The following is a 16,150-nucleotide window of genomic DNA, read 5'->3' as shown; positions in this document are numbered from 1 at the left end:
AACAAAATATATTTTTACTTAGTTATCTGATACATAGTGTAAGATCTTATATGAAATTAAATGCAAAACTGAAGCATTAACTAAAAAAACAACAGTGCCTACTTTGCTCTAACTACCATAAAAAGCCTGATCAGCCAGTAAATTAATTTGTGAACAGTCTATTGGAGAAATCAAAGAACTCTGATGGTCTTAATTAAAATGGTCTAGGATGTCTTTTGACATGCTTGGGCAAACAGCAATGAGCTAATAAGCAATGCAACATCCTCAGACATCTGTAACAGCTCAAATTCCTACTAACCTAAAAACCAAGAAAGGAAGCTGAAACAACATTCACAAACATTTACTAGTAAATAACACTTCTTCTTAAACAGACTTCTTCACAAAAAATTGACATCCCAAAGCCAGGTGTGGGGACCCAGTGCTCTGTATATTTGTGTTTTCCCTGATATAACTAATTTGATACGCATATTTTATAAAGTCCTAGTATTAAATGTGTTAGCTACATAAAATAACTTCGAATAAAAAGCCAGTAAAAATATATATATAGGGCGAACAATACTGATTTATCCTCATAACCCCATCCATTATAGAAAATCTTTTTTTCTCTGATTTCCCAAATGCAGCGTCAGACCACACAGCCAAATCCAGAACAGGAAGAGCAGAAAGAGTAAGTCTGTGGCTTAGTCTTATCATGAGACCAGAATGCCTGCAACATTGCCCAACTTCCCTCATCAGATCCACACAGAAGCCGAGAAAAAAAGGAGATTTTGCCCAAAGCTGAAGAGTAGTAAACTTGAGAAGAGGTCACCACTATATTCATTGCCAGTTCACGAATGGAAACAACAGATGCAGAGCTCCTTGTTCCCCTTTAGTATGAACATGAGCATGTTTTCTCTGTATCACCAGAACATTTTTTGCAGCTAGACTTCATATCAGTGGTTCTTAAAAGGAGTTTGGAGACCTACATTGGTTTGTGACAAACAGCCATTTGGTTTATATGTCATGACTAGTATATTCCTCTCTAAGAAACATACCTGAACATGCCACTACCATGTCAGTGCCTGAAAATGTTCACATATGGGCCGGCGAATTGGAGACGTTTAACAAGCATAAAACAAGTCGAAAAGACAGCTCATATAGACCTATTCTTTCCATTGCTCTTATATCTAGTCATATCATAATTTTCTGAATTTCACAAGGTTTTGGAATCATTCCTTTTGCCATCAGGGTCCATGTTGTCAACTTACAGATTTATCAGGGGCACATTCATGCTGTTCTCTTGTTCTACCACATCTCAAAGGTGCTTGTCCCCATTGTTGCCTTACTTAGCTGACAGGACCTGGTATCTGATGTGAGGTTCAGTGTGGTGCTCTAAGATGATGATCTGGTTTACTCGTTGTTTTTCTCTGTTGTTGTTTGCTTTTCCTCAGTAAACCACTAAATGGCAGATCTAATATTTAGCCAGCAAAAATAATATTTATCTAGCCAACATGGTGTGATCAAATTACATTTTATTATATTTAATATTTAACCACAAATGCAGGTTATTGAAGAAATAAGTTGCAGATAGATATTTTCTAAAATGCAAAGGACTACATGGGATTCACATTATGATTGAGTAAGTTTTAATATTTGGGGGGAAAAAAAAAGAAAAAAGAAAGAATCCATACAAAAAACATATTTATTTATTTATTTATTTTTCAACATTTTTCAAAATCCAGGCCCAAATGAACATGGCACTGCTAACTATGAACTTGTATAAAATATCAAAAGTCAAAACTGCTTTTGGTCGACTGTTGAATTTTTAACATTAACGCAAACAGCACCATTGTTTCAAGTTTGTAAACATTCATTTTTAAACACAGAAATACATAAAGAAAAAAGAAAAAATATTGACAAAACAAACCACAAGTTAAGACTTAATGATTATCTACCACAGCCAAAAGTTTTGTTCCAGTCTTCATAGAGCTCCAGATCTTTGGTCGACACACTGGGCCGTACAGTCTTTAGAGCCTCCTTGAAGTCACAGTAAAGTATAGGGCGAACCTGCTCAGGTGTAATTGTGGCAATGTCACTGAGCTGGATGCTGCGGATTGGGCCAAGTGCTGCCTCCCGGCACAGCTGTGTCATGTCAGCCCCGGAGAAACCCTCTGTGCTTGACACAACTTCCTCAAGCTCGTCGGTTCCCAACTGACTCTTCTCCCGTGATATTAGATTGGTCACTATCTGCTGACGAGCGGCAGCCTCTGGAAGGGGGATGTAGAGTCGCTTGGCAAGGCGACGTCGGGCTGCTTCATCAATCTCCTGTGGCCGATTCGTGGCCCCAACCACTAAAATTCGATCCTCGGAAGAGGTTGCAGCACCATCAAGCTGGACAAGAAACTCAGTTTTGATCCGGCGAGAGGAGTCATGTTCTCCATCCGTGCGCTGAGAAAGCAGGGAGTCAATCTCGTCAATAAAAATGACCGCTGGCTGATGGCACCGAGCGATAGCAAACAGAGCTCGAACCATCTTCTCCCCTTCTCCCACCCACTTAGAGGTAAGAGATGATGCACTAATGCTGAAAAACGTGGCACCGGACTGGCAGGCTATGCACTTCCCTATGAGCGTTTTCCCAGTACCTGGAGGACCAAACAAGAGAATCCCTTTAGGTGGACCTCTGAGACCTGTAAAGATGTCAGGCCTGAGCATGGGCCACACTACAATTTCTTTAATAGTAGCTTTGGCAAACTCAAGCCCAGCTATATCCTCCCAAGCCACAGGTGGGCCATGGTCCATAATTTCACTCATAATCAGTTCAATAATTTTAGGTTCAAAGTTCTTTAGACGCTCATCGACAGGCTGAGCGTCTTGTGTTGGATCATCTCTAGTGTTGTTTTCCTCCTCTTGTCTAGGTATTGGTGAGACAAATTTGGAGAAGGCCCCCCGTGACCTGTTTGCCCCCAGGGATTTTTTGGTTACGGAACCAACAGGAGCTGAAGGACCTCGCTGGCCCTGATTGAAATTTTTCTTCTGTTGGTCAACAATAAGCTGCTCTCGTGCTGTTTTAAAGTTAGTGCCAGGAAACTCCTCTCTTCTCCGAACAGTAGCTCCACCTTCATGACTTCCCTGTGGCAGGAATGAACTTCTGTTGATTTCAGTTCCTGAACTGTAGACGTTCTTCCTCTTAGAGGGATTGGTGGAGGAGTGGAACACAGAATGGCAATTGTTTGCACTGGACACGCTTGTACTAGCAAGACCTGAATGAGGAAAAGAGCCAAAGTTGGTAGGGGAATTACGCGCATTATGAACCAAGAGTGGAGTAACCCCCATTTGGGCTTTAGGAGTTGAAGTTTCTTTGCTTCTGCTCCACTCTGCAGGTCTACTGGCCAGATTCCCTGCTGTTTTGTCTACCACAGCACTCATCTGACGCAGAGGCCAGGGTGAAGGGTGCTCAGGTTTACATCCCCCAGCAGCACCAGACTCACTCACACCTTCTCCATGACTCCGACTGACTTCCCCGCCGACAATAATGTCAGCATCTGCTGGGTCTACAGAGACACTTCTGTCACTGACACTACTCTGCATCATCTTCTGCACGCACGGCAGGCTGAACACATTTTCGACTGCTAACGACGACTCCCATTTGTCGCTATGGTTTTTCTGATTGCGGGCCAGGTGAAGGGCGCTGTCGGCATAGTTATTCAGCCCTGTGCGCTGGTCATCTGAGTCCAGGACTGCAGCGTAGCGCTCAGTGTAGGTCCTGAACAGACTGGCAGCTCCGGCTGGAGAGAGCTCGGCATTCGCCCATGCATACTGAATGGATAAAATGTGCGCCCGATAAGCGTCGGCCGTCTGTTCGGGTGTATACGTGCCAGACGAAATATCAAAGGCCCTCCTCTGCCACTCGTCCAGGTGTGCACCACTCATGCCTGGCCTGCTTCTTTCTGTGTGGGGAGTGGCCACAGATTCAGTTAAAACACAATGCATTTAATTGACTGCTTTGCTTTATTACTCGGAGTGTTTCTATGTGTATGTGCAGGGGTGTGGGGTGGTAAGTAATGATGACACATCAGGTTCATAAATATCCATCTGGACTCACATATTCAGTTTTGCATTATATCATCACTGAAACTGAGCTGACTTACACAAAAAAGGCATCACTTCCTAATATTCACTTTCCAAAGGCTGCTGTTTAGGGAATAGTTCTATTTTCTGACTTGATACAGCAGGAATGGCCATTAAAATCAACTCATAAGTAAAGTATGAAATAATTATACCGATTATTATTAATTATATATTTTTTAAGATGATGATCGCACACACCAAACCATTTGAGATGCTGAGAGCTCTGCTGAGAGCTCAGCACTGTATGGGCGCTGACACACAAGAGGCTAAAGGGGATTTAGTTCCGCTGCTAAAAGCCTGGTGACACATGACTTCTTTTTGTGGTGCAGCGCAAAACAACTTACCTCCGGAATTATGAACTTCTTGTGTTACTCATTCAAATTGATTGTTGCAGCCAAATATATCCGACTATAACCCACTGCCACGACTCACAACTTTCCCGCCGCCTTCCAAAAATATTTAAAATCCCACCAGTATTCAGACAAGCCGTTTCCGTTACGTAATTCCTGACGTGCAGTCAGTGACCAATTAGCGAGCCGGGAGTCTGTACTCATGGCCAATCAGAGTAGTAAGACTGGAAACCTGCCGGAAAATGATTGGGAGTTAAAAAAAAAACTGCAATGTACTTATTGCTGATCCGGTCTTCTTGCTGAACAGAGCTTTCTTGGGTTTCTGCTGACACCTTGTGGTGGAACATGTCCAGCTTTCAGAGAGGAAATATATTATAATTTAACTACAATAACCATAATGCTTTGTGGGGCGTATTGGGCGTTTCCCCTGTCTGTGATACCTACAGCCGTCCAGGGTTGCCGAATATTTAGTTTTTTCAAGATAAATACTATTTTAGGTACAATTTATAATATTTATTAATACATGCAACATGTGAAAATCTATTCCAGGAAACATATTTTAAAACTGTATTGCTATTTTTTAAACATTTATTTTTTATAAATGTAAAAACATGTTTTAGCATAAATACACATTAAATTACAAACATATAAAATGAAATTTGTAATTTTAGTAATGTACTCTGAAATTTCTATCATTAAAATAAAATCTATGTATCTATATATATCTCACAAAGTAAACAATCAAACCGAGTTACAGTACAGCGGCCAGAGTCATTTCAGAGTTTTTCCAAGACGGTTTCCACTCGGAACCATAAGCCACATACTGCAACAAGTTGTTTTGCATGGTATGCCTTCAGACCTGAACCCTATTGAGCACCTGTGGGGATTCTCAAGCAGAAGGTGGAGAGGCGTCATGTGTCTAACATCCAGCAGCTCCGTGATGTCATTATGGAGCAGTGGAAGAGGATCCCAGCAACAACCTGTGCAGTTCTGGTGAATTCCATGCCCAGGAGGATTAAGGCAGTGCAGGATAACAGTGGTGCTCACACAAAATATTGATACTTTGGACATAATTCTGACATGTTCACTTAGGATGCACTCACTTTTGTTGCCAGTTATTTAGACAATAATGGCAGTATGTTGAGTTATTTTTAGAGGATAGTGAATCTGTACTGCTAAACAAGCTGCATATTGTATGACTATTCTAAAATATATCCAAATTTAATTTCTTCAGTATTGTCCCTTGAGAACATATATTAAAATGATTGCTGAATTGTGATGGTGTACTAACTTTTTTTGAGATACTGTATAGCGACTAGCTCTGGTTACGAAATAGTACTTTATTTATCTACGTTTACACACTATCACAAATTAGTCTGTCAAATAGTCTGCTCAATACAGCTCTCCCAACGTTCATGCCATCCTGGAACTTTCTGTGAGTTGCACTGAATGTCCGCACTGGTGTCACGGTGACCTTTGAGCTGGATCTCCATACGGCGAATTCCACAGGAAGTGAATCATGTTGTTTCCAGCGAGAAATTCAGGAGTGAGGAGAGCGCGTGACAGGGGGAGCATATGGTCAGAAGAGCAGACGTGGTAACACTTGGTCAGAATAGAACCAGTCGCACAGCTTCCTTTGTACACAGGACGGTCTTCTGGCACACTGATTTATAAAGTTTGGTGCTCCCTGTGACTGTGCGAGCAGCCATATGGCACCATCTGGTGGCGTGTTACGAAACAAGTCTTGAAACATTTTAATTCCACTCTATCTATCATCTATCTATCTATCTATCTATCTATCTATCTATCTATCTATCTATCTATCTATCTATCTATCTATCTATCTATCTATCTATCTGTCTGTCTGTCTGTAACGTTGTCGCACGTGAACAGTGCATGTATGGTTGGGACACTTGTCCATCCTGACAATCCTGAGGCGGAGTGTGTGGTGTGAAAGGCCAGACTGGGAGCTTGTGGTTCTGGGTTTATAATATACAGTACAGACCAAAAGTTTGGACACACCTTCTTATTCAAAGAGTTTTCTTTATTTTCATGACTATGAAAATTGTAGATTCACACTGAAGGCATCAAAACTATGAATTAACACATGTAAAATTATATACATAACAAAAAAGTGTGAAACAACTGAAAATAACTACTTTAAAGTAGCCACCTTTTGCTTAGATTACTGCTTTGCACACTCTTGGCATTCTCTTGATGCCTACTTTGAAGAACCTACAATATGACATATTTTCAGTTCACTTTTTTGTTATGTATATAATTCCACATGTGTTAATTCATAGTTTTGATGCCTTCAGTGTGAATCTACAATTTTCATAGTCATGAAAATAAAGAAAACTCTTTGAATGAGCAGGTGTGTCCAAACTTTTGGTCTGTACTGTATATATATATATATAAACTTTTGGTCTGTACTGTATATATAATATATATAAACTTTTGGTCTGTACTGTATATATAATATATATAAACTTTTGGTCTGTACTGTATATATATATATATATATATATATATATATATATATATATATATATATATATATATATAAAATATATATATATATACAGTACAGACAAAAGTTTGGACACACAAGGTGTGTCCAAACTTTTGGTCTGTACTGTATGTGTTGATTGATTCAGAGTTTATAGCTCAGACCTGGCAACCCGCTCAGTACACCCTGACAGTGCAGATGGGGCAGAGCGGTGCCGGTGTCCGGACTGTTACACCGGAACAACACAGTTGCTCTACAGATGTCTGGACATTTCACATCCGGGCTTTTATCTGAGCACAGACTCTTTATTTTACTGCGTGTTGTATTATAAGTGCGTGGACGGTTCCGTGGATCTGTGTATGAGCGCTAGCGTGTTAGCTCTCCAGCACGTTAGCTTTAAATGCGCGGTTAGAGCAGAGCAGTCACACCCAGTCCTTCAGCATGCAGCGCCGCTAAACACCGGCTACCGGAGCGGGACTTTATTCCCAACACAACCTTATTACTGAGGAGAGGCTGTTATTGTATTACGAGTGTCAGAAAAAGTTTTTAGTTTCTCCAGAAGAAGCGATGAAAGCCCGGGGTCAGGACACAGTGCAGGGAGACAGATAACACGAGCTAGTGTTCTAGCTAGCGCGCTAAGTGTCCGGTGTGTGTGTCAGAGTGTAAAGGCCGGTCAGGACACCGTTAGTCTCAGTAAGTGTGTGTGTTCTAGCAGGCAGTTATGAGCAACCCTACACTTATGTACACTTTTGTTTTGAGAGATGACAACAGCAGCGTTTATGCTGAAGTCTCCAAAATCCTCATCGCCACTGGAAAATGGAAACGACTGAAGAAGGACAATCCGAGATTTAACTTGATGCTTGGAGAGAGGAACCGCCTTCCCTTTGGGCGCCTAGGTAGTGTGTGTGTGTGTGTGTGTGTGTGTGTGTGTGTGTGTGTGTGTGTTTTGACAAATTTAATGTATTATTTGTCAGCTCTTGTAATACTGATATGTTCGAGATCCTGGTCTCAGTGGATCTGGAGATTATCTCAGAGCACTGGACATGAGACAGGAATACGATCTGATGGGCCATCAGTCCACTGTGAGCACATTCATTCACATGTCTGAGCAATTTAGAGTCGACAATTCACTTACTGAAAGCTGAAAACCTTAAAGAAGAAAGAACATTTCTAATCTCTCTTCCAGTGATTCACCAATCTGTTTTTACTTCTATTGTTAGCGCTGTTCCAATCTCAGAATTTGTTACGATCATCTAATACTGACGTTTATCTGATAATACTTCTGTAACCGGGATGCCGATTTACAAGCTTGTGTTGTAAACAAGTCGAAATGACGGCGGTGTGATTTAATGCGACCCATATCATGAGTTACATCTGTGATCCGCGTCGTCTCAGTCAACATTACCCACTCTTAAGACAAATTGCATGAACTGTCAGGCCTGTTTCCGTAACCATCCAATAGTTAATGGTGTATAATATCAGCTCTGATGCTCACTGAGAGACTCTACTGTATATCCGTTTCATCATGCATTATCGTGATGGTCTCTGAGTTGCCTTTAATGATCTGTAATACTTCAGCATCCTGACCTTGTTTCAACTCCATTTACATTAAGCTGCCTTCAAATCTTTTATATCTGTGATATTATCCTGTGTCTATCAAAGGCCATGAACCAGGACTGATGCAACTCGTCAACTATTACAGAGGAGCAGACAAGCTGTGTCGCAAAGCATCTTTGGTTAAGTATGAACTCCTTCTTCGACTTTTATTTTAGTTCTTTATTTCATTTTGTAGAAATATTTGCATTTACTTGCCATTCACTACAAGCATGATACATTATCTAAACATGTACTTTTTGCTCTCTGTTTTATTTTCCTACAAACTTTAATATACATCACCATTTGTATATTTCCCTGCAGATTAATAAAGACTAGTTCAGAGCTGAAAGACTCCTGCCACTGGTTCCCTGAGTCCTACATCATTTATCCAACTAACCTCAACACTCCAGTGGCTCCTGCCACCAATGGCATCAGCCACTTGAAGAACAACCCAAAGACGGATGAGCGCGAGGTCTTTCTTGCCTCACATAACACTAAAAGAGACAATGGCGAGGGAACGGTGTGGATTGCTAAATCTTCTGCTGGAGCCAAAGGTGATAATGAAACAACAAGTTAATTTACAGCCCACTAACAAAAACTTGGAAAATTTGGAAAATACTTCAAATTTCTTTATCATAGATTTTAAGGACCATGGGTTTCACCCTATTCCGAAACCCCCTTTAATCCCATAAAATGTTGAATTATGTTAATTGTGAGTATTTATTTATTTATTTATTTATTTTTAATTAAATTTATCTGTGAATGGTTTGCAAATACTGTAAAAAAAAAAAAAAAGTTAATTATTTTACTGTTTTTTTTCTGCTTAAATAAGGAAAATAGAGTGGAAATCATCATGTACTAAGAGAATTGCTTTCTTTTATTATTAGGGGCTGGAATCTTGATATCTCAGGATGCAAACCAGTTGCTTGAGTTCATTGATAATCAAGGACAAGTTCATGTCATTCAGAAGTATCTGGAACAACCACTGCTGTTGGAACCCGGCCATCGCAAATTTGATATAAGGTAAGTAATGCAAGCTTACGGGTTTTATCTGTGCTGTAATTGTGGACTTGTTTGTTCACATCATGTGATGTACTAATCCTGTGAAGGAGCTGGGTGCTTGTAGACCATCAGTACAACATTTACTTGTACCGTGAGGGCGTGCTGAGGACGTCCTCAGAGCCGTACAACAGCTCAGACCTTCAGGACATGACCAGCCATCTGACCAACCACTGCGTCCAGAAGGAGCACTCGCAGAACTACGGCCGCTACGAGGAGGGCAATGAGATGTTTTTCGACGAGTTCAGACACTACTTGCTGAACGTTCACAACGTTTCAATGGAGACGTCCATCTTACCTCAGATCAAGCAGATAATAAGGTATGACAGGTGGATTACAGGCACTTATTAGTGTCATCTTTCTGACTTCAAATCTTTTTCCATTTTCACAATATAGATATAAGCAAAGGCTGCCATATGAACATAACAAATAAAATGCTTAAATTGTGTGCTTTGAGCATCCTGACTAGATGTTAAAGATGATCAAATAGCCATCTCTTAAATCACACCATCTTATCAGTTTTGTATTATTATATATAATACACATACCACAGTTGCAGTAGCTGTACAATCACAATCACGTCTTTATTACATACTATGCAGTTTTACATTTTACTGTAGGTTTTTGTAAGTCAGTAACTATAGTAACTAAGCTAAATCTGTTCCTTTTTTTGACAGGAGCTGCCTCATGTGCATTGAACCAGCGATCAGCACTAAGCACCTGCCCTACCAGAGCTTCCAGCTCTTTGGTTTTGACTTTATGCTGGACGATAGCTTTAAAGTGTGGCTGATTGAGATCAACGGAGCACCTGCTTGTGCGCAGTCAGTACTTTTACAGATATTTTAGTGTCTCTTGTCTCTATCACCCAAAAATGATTTCTCTGGTTACTGAGCTTATCTGACTCCCTTGAATCATCATACACGATCATGGTTTCTGTGGGGTCAAAAACATCTTTAACACTTTAGAGTGTTTGTTTTTTGTTTTGTTTCCATGGTTCTTTGGTTCTGGTCCAAATATAATTCACCGTATTATGACTACAAATAAGACCAAGATTTTTGGAGTGAATCTCTCTTAGGTTGTATCACGGGTGTATTTATTTTCAGCTATGGGGAAGTGCAAGTTTAGCGATACTTGGCGTGAAAATTGTTTTTTATTTAGGCCTCGGTTAAGGCCAGTTACTAACAAAAAGTGTGTGTGTGTGTGTTTGATGTTGTGATATACAGTGGTGTGAAAAAAATCTTTTTACGACCATCTTAAGATCATTAAAAATTCGATTTAAGACCTACAGTGGTGTAAAAAAGTGTTTGCCCCCTTCCTGATTTCTAATTTTTTTGTTTGTCACACTTTAATGTATCAGATCATCAAACTAATATTAGTAAAAAAAAATTCAAATGAGTTTTAAAATGAATTTATTTTATTATTGTGGAAAACTTAATCCAAAACTACATGGCCCTGTGTGGAAAAAGTGTTTGCCCCCCTGTTACGACGGTGGTTTATCACACCTGAGTTAAATTTCTCTAGCCACACCCAGGCCTGATTACTGCCACACCTGTTCTCAATCAAGAAATCTCTTAAATAGGACCTGCCTGACAAAGTGAAGTAAACCAAAAGATCCTCAAAAGCTAGACATCATGCCAAGATCCAAAGAAATTCAGAAACAAGTGAGAGAAAGTAAATGAGATCTATCAGTCTGGAAAAGATTACAAAGCCATTTCTAAAGCTTTGGGACTCCAGTGAACCACAGTGAGACTTTAATCCATTATTCACAGTGGACTGACGAGACAAAAGGTGAACTTTTTGGAAGGTGTGTCTCCTTTACATTAGACGTAAAAGTAACACTGTATTTTAGAAAAAGGAAATCATACCAACAGTGAAATATGGTGGTGGTAGTGTGATGGTCTGGGGCTGTTTTGCTGCTTCAGGACTTGGAAGACTTGCTGTGATAAATGGAACCATAAATTCTGCTGTTTACCAAAAAATCCTGAAGGAGAATGTCCGGTCATCTGTTTGTGACCTCAAGCTGAAGCGAACTTGGGTTCTGCAGCAGGACAATGATCCAAAACACACCAGCAAGTCCACCTCTGAATGGCTGAAGAAAAACAACATGAAGACTTTGGAGTGGCCTAGTCAAAGTCCTGACCTGAATCCTATTGAGATGCTGTGATGACCTTAAAAAGGCGGTTCATGCTCGAAAACCCTCCAATGTGGCTGAATTACAACAATTCTGCATAGATGAGTGAACCAAAATTCCTTCACAGTGCTGTAACAACCGACTCACTGCAAGTTATCGCACAAGCTTGATTGCAGTTGTTGCTGCTAAGCTTGGCCCAACCAGGGATTAGGTTTGGGGGAAATGCTTTTGTTTCCCCCTTAACATCAAAAACCTTTCTTTAAAAACTGCATGTTGTGTTCACTTGTTATCTTTTACTAATATTTAAATTAGTTTAATGATCTGAAACATTAAAGTGTGACAAACATGCAAAAAAATAAGAAATCAGAAACTTTTTCACACCACTGTAGGTCTTAAATTTATATTTATTGGTCTTAAGAAGGTCTTAAAAAGTCTTAAATTTGACTTGGTGAAACCTGCAGAAACCCTGGTTATGGCCAAAATTTGTGGACACGTATCCATCACACCCATCTGTGGACCTTCCTCAAACATTTGCCATAATGTTCTCTTAATACAAAAACCCAAATATGCTCCGGTATAAAATGACTGATGTGCACAAAGTGAGTTTGCAAACATTTGAAGTGGAAGAACTTGAGTAGCCTGCACAGATCTTTTAAAGAGATTTTAAACCCACTGAACTCTTTTTGGGACAAATCAGAACAGATTGCTACCCAGGCCTCCTCACACAGCATTTCCTGACCCCGTTAATAATTTTGTGACTGCATGAGGAACTCTTCACAGCCACAATCTGATGGAAAGCAAAGGGAGATTCAATTTAGAATGAAATGTTCAACAAATACATGTAGGTATGCTGGTCATTTATCCACACCATCAAGCGTATGTCCACAAGTTCCTCAGTGTTCTATAACCTGTATTTAAATTGACCAGCTGAGAACTTCTGCCGTTCTAGAAACAATATTTTATAATTGTAAGAATAGAAAGTCAGATCATTCCTTTACAGTATCTAAGTTTCCCAATTCGACATGTTTTTTTTTTTTTTTCTTTGAAATTGATCTTTAGAATGCAGTTCCTCTTTCAAAATGTTTATTTTGTTTGTTCTGTTTAAACAAATGTTAAGGATCATGAGTAACATTGTTTGGCTTTGTTGGCAGCATTGTGAAAAACTTCTAATTCTCTCCTCTTTAGGAAACTCTACCCGGAGCTCTGTCAAGGCATTGTGGACGTAGCCATTTCCACCGTCTTCTCACTAAATGCAGACTTCCTGTCCTCCTCCCCACCATTCTCCACATCTCCTTCTCTCACCTCAAACTCTTGCTCTTCACCCAAACTCAAAGCACCACAACACTTTGGCCCATTCATTAAACTGTAAGCATGATACTGCTTTCCTGAGGAATCCCTCCCTGCTACTGTTCATGCAGCTAAAACAGCCCACCTATATCCTTTTCTTTTTGTCATGTAAAAAAAAAAAAGGCGTAAACCAGGAAAGTTTGAGTGGCATCGACACATGTTTAACATGTGTTTCTCCTCAAAATTCTGGTGTGATTTGAGCTTTTTGTGAGGTAGAGGTGGGCTGATACGCCTGACTGGATGATTATAGCATTTTCAGTTCTCTCCAATCTCAAGAACATGCTGGAAGAGAAAAGTCTTAGCAGTTACAATAAGATTTCACTGGGCACCTTGATATACAGTAGAAGGTTTATGAGATATAATTCCTACAACTTTAGTGCCTTACATTTCCATAGACGCATTACCCATAAAACCCAAAGCAGGATGCAATGTACACATTTTGAAAGCTAAGTCCTTAATCAATTCTACATTTTGTACTTAAAGAGAGTTAGATTTAGCCTTGGGTGAGGTTCTACAGTATTATTAAGTAGCTGTACATCGCATTAGAAATGTCATCACTCCCAGTACATGCTGTAGTCTTTTGGTACATTAGTCTCTTTATAGGTTCCGAATAATTTATTCATGGTGACAAGGCATGTCCGCAAAGCGTTGGTGTTTTGTGAGTTTAGTTTCCGTGTTTTTGTGTGCGTGTATTTGTGTATAAAGCTGTACATCTTAGATATATTTTATCTATTGTCAAGCATGATCAGAGACCGCATTAATAATTCCTGTACAGCCACCCACTGTACATTCTGTTGTCTGTTTCAGCACCATACTAGATTTCTCTATACAGAAATTCTGAACTGAATTCTTTTGGAAAAAACATAAAACAGTCCACCACAGCGGGCGACTAATTACCACAGTTTTTGTATTTTTCAAAATGTAAACAATCATATATACTTTAAAATTCTATCTACATTTTATATATATATATATATATATATATGTATGTATATATATTATGTATGTATGGCTATAGACCCCCTCCCCCATCACTTCTTTGTTGCCTAAAACAGAATAATTTGTATGCAGATGTGTTGCATGCTCAACAAAAAAAAATGCATGTAAAATGCTATATTTTATATGAAATGCATATCTAGGAACAATTCTACAGTCTTAACATTTTAAGGCCTGTTCCTAATTAAATATTCATGGTTGGGTTAAATGTATTAAATCCCCCGGTACACTTTGACAAAACATTACTTGTGTATGTTGGATGCTTCTTGGGTTTTTGTTTACAATGAATGGCTGTTCCTGATTCAGCGGTGTTTTGTGTAATCCTCACTGAAGCTTAACACATGGTTTAGTTGTAGCAGGATGACAGATGAGAGTCTTTTATTTCATGAGAAGGGCTCAATGAAATGCCCATGATGTGACCCTGGACATGTGGCAGCAGGAAGCTAATGAAGGATCTATGAAGGTGAAACAAAATTTTGTGTTTTGTGTAATAAAAATCATTAAAGAAGTAAGCCTCATATACATTACTTCCTACAGTGATAAGTGTCAGATCACTACATTCACATGTAAATACTTTACAACAGTATTCTTTTCAAGTCATTAGTTTACGTTTATTTTATTCCCTTATTTAGCTGAAAGAGAAAGGGTGCCTTATTAAATAAAATCATTAGATGTCTGACAAGACAATACACTGAAAGTGTTGCTTTATTGTCAATTTTATTATATTGATATTTATTTCAATGTTTACTTTGTGGACTAGACACTTTTCAACACCTTCATTTTGATTGTTGATATATAAACAAGTAAGAAATAATAATGACCTTGATGCCCACCTCAAGCTGGGCTAAAGTATTTCAACATTTTATCAGTTCTAACCAAAGGGTATTGAGATGTTTTCATATATTTACTGTTCTGTAAAGATCTCTAGTATTTTGTTGAATGTTCAGGTATTTTTAAGCCTACAATGGGAAAAATCCACCCATTGTCATTGTGATATTTTATTAGTAATTTACAATATTTTCATTAGTCTGAGCTGTGTACATCTGTCTGCGTTGTATCCTGTTCCTCTTAGCAATGAAAAGGTTTTGTTCTTAACGTGAAATTCACATTAAAGCTGTAAACTCTAAAGCCACACAAGCCCTGATTTGTGCTCAGCATGTAAACTTACCTGTCACTAGAAAAGGTCATCTGCTCTTCTACTTTCAGCTCTAAATGTTTCCTACAGTTAGAGTCAAATGAAGTGTATGTATTTAAGTCAATAGCAACATCATACTGTGTTTGATTTTTCCCAGTTTATTTTTTTGTGCACGGTGCATACTGTAATATTTGTGCTCATATCAAATAAAATCAGTTTTGTGTTTTTAATTTGTTGCAGCTGTAAATGTCAGTTTAAACAACCAAGTTCATAATAAAAAAATTGTTGTGCTCAAACAAAAAGCAAAATTTATTTAATAATAAGCAAATGGGTCATAACAAGGCTGTGATTAAAAGCGAAGCAGTGGTTAAGCTGTATAACAAGACCCAAGCCTTATTGCTATAAAGGCAGATGTTATACCAATAGACAGACAAATGTTATGAACTCCAATAAAGAGTTAGAGAGAATTCAATAATAAATGAGGCTTACAGGCAAAATCTTTATTTATTCCCCAAAATAACCCATCCTCATTGTTTTCTATTAATTAGTGTAACTTTATCAATGACATGGTCATTATGAAGGCAGAACAATTTCTCATATTTCTCAGATTTTCCATAAAATGCCCAGTACTATAAAAGCTATGAAATGATGTAATTACTGTATATAAAAGCTTTTCGTATTTGATGGAAAATATGTGTAATGCTAAAGTTTTATCTGTGAGATACTGCAATAAAATCTCAAATTAGTGATCACTAACACTAGAAATAATGTAATGCACACATTTTGGTAACATATAATGAGTGTTAACTGTAAGCAGTAGAATTCAGCAGGTCTTTAGGTCAAAGTGATTAGAGAGAGGGGTTTTTTTTGCAGAAGAAGAATTTTACCACAACAAAGTCAAAGTACAAAGTTTCAATCCG

At 38.8% G+C, this 16,150-nt stretch overlaps 2 protein-coding genes across 2 annotated transcripts; one reads left to right on the top strand and one right to left on the bottom strand.

The window, feature by feature from the left end:
• Positions 1-1,663: 1,663 nt before the first annotated feature.
• Positions 1,664-4,663, bottom strand: fignl1 (fidgetin-like 1). The gene is made up of 2 exons (XM_046863489.1): positions 4,452-4,663; positions 1,664-3,926 (listed from the first exon to the last, which is right to left on the bottom strand). The coding sequence occupies exon 2, from the start codon at positions 3,907-3,909 to the stop codon at positions 1,927-1,929; it is 1,983 nt and encodes a 660-aa protein (XP_046719445.1). The 5' UTR covers positions 3,910-3,926; positions 4,452-4,663; the 3' UTR covers positions 1,664-1,926.
• A 2,495-nt stretch (positions 4,664-7,158) lies between these two features.
• On the top strand, positions 7,159-15,460 carry ttl (tubulin tyrosine ligase). Its single transcript, XM_046836996.1, has 7 exons — positions 7,159-7,862; positions 8,629-8,707; positions 8,884-9,116; positions 9,450-9,585; positions 9,672-9,941; positions 10,299-10,442; positions 12,938-15,460. Exons 1-7 carry the CDS (start codon positions 7,688-7,690, stop codon positions 13,119-13,121), a joined length of 1,221 nt encoding a protein of 406 aa, XP_046692952.1. The 5' UTR covers positions 7,159-7,687; the 3' UTR covers positions 13,122-15,460.
• Positions 15,461-16,150: the final 690 nt, after the last annotated feature.

Source organism: Silurus meridionalis, chromosome 2, assembly GCF_014805685.1.
Source record: "Silurus meridionalis isolate SWU-2019-XX chromosome 2, ASM1480568v1, whole genome shotgun sequence".
NCBI classification, from domain to species: Eukaryota; Metazoa; Chordata; class Actinopteri; order Siluriformes; family Siluridae; genus Silurus; species Silurus meridionalis.
The sequence above is the reverse complement of the archived record's forward strand: the minus strand, read 5'-3'. Positions and strand labels throughout refer to the sequence as shown.

What these genes read in the sequence shown, in the direction of transcription:
- ttl (XM_046836996.1), top strand. Translation starts at nt 7,688, where the DNA reads ATGAGCAACCCTACACTTATGTACACTTTTGTTTTGAGAGATGACAAC. An exon ending in CGCAAAGCATCTTTGGTTAA is followed by an intron (nt 8,708 to 8,883) that starts GTATGAACTCCT and finishes ATTTCCCTGCAG; the next exon opens with ATTAATAAAGACTAGTTCAG. An exon ending in GGAGCACCTGCTTGTGCGCA is followed by an intron (nt 10,443 to 12,937) that starts GTCAGTACTTTT and finishes TCTCCTCTTTAG; the next exon opens with GAAACTCTACCCGGAGCTCT.
- fignl1 (XM_046863489.1), bottom strand. Translation starts at nt 3,909, where the DNA reads ATGAGTGGTGCACACCTGGACGAGTGGCAGAGGAGGGCCTTTGATATT.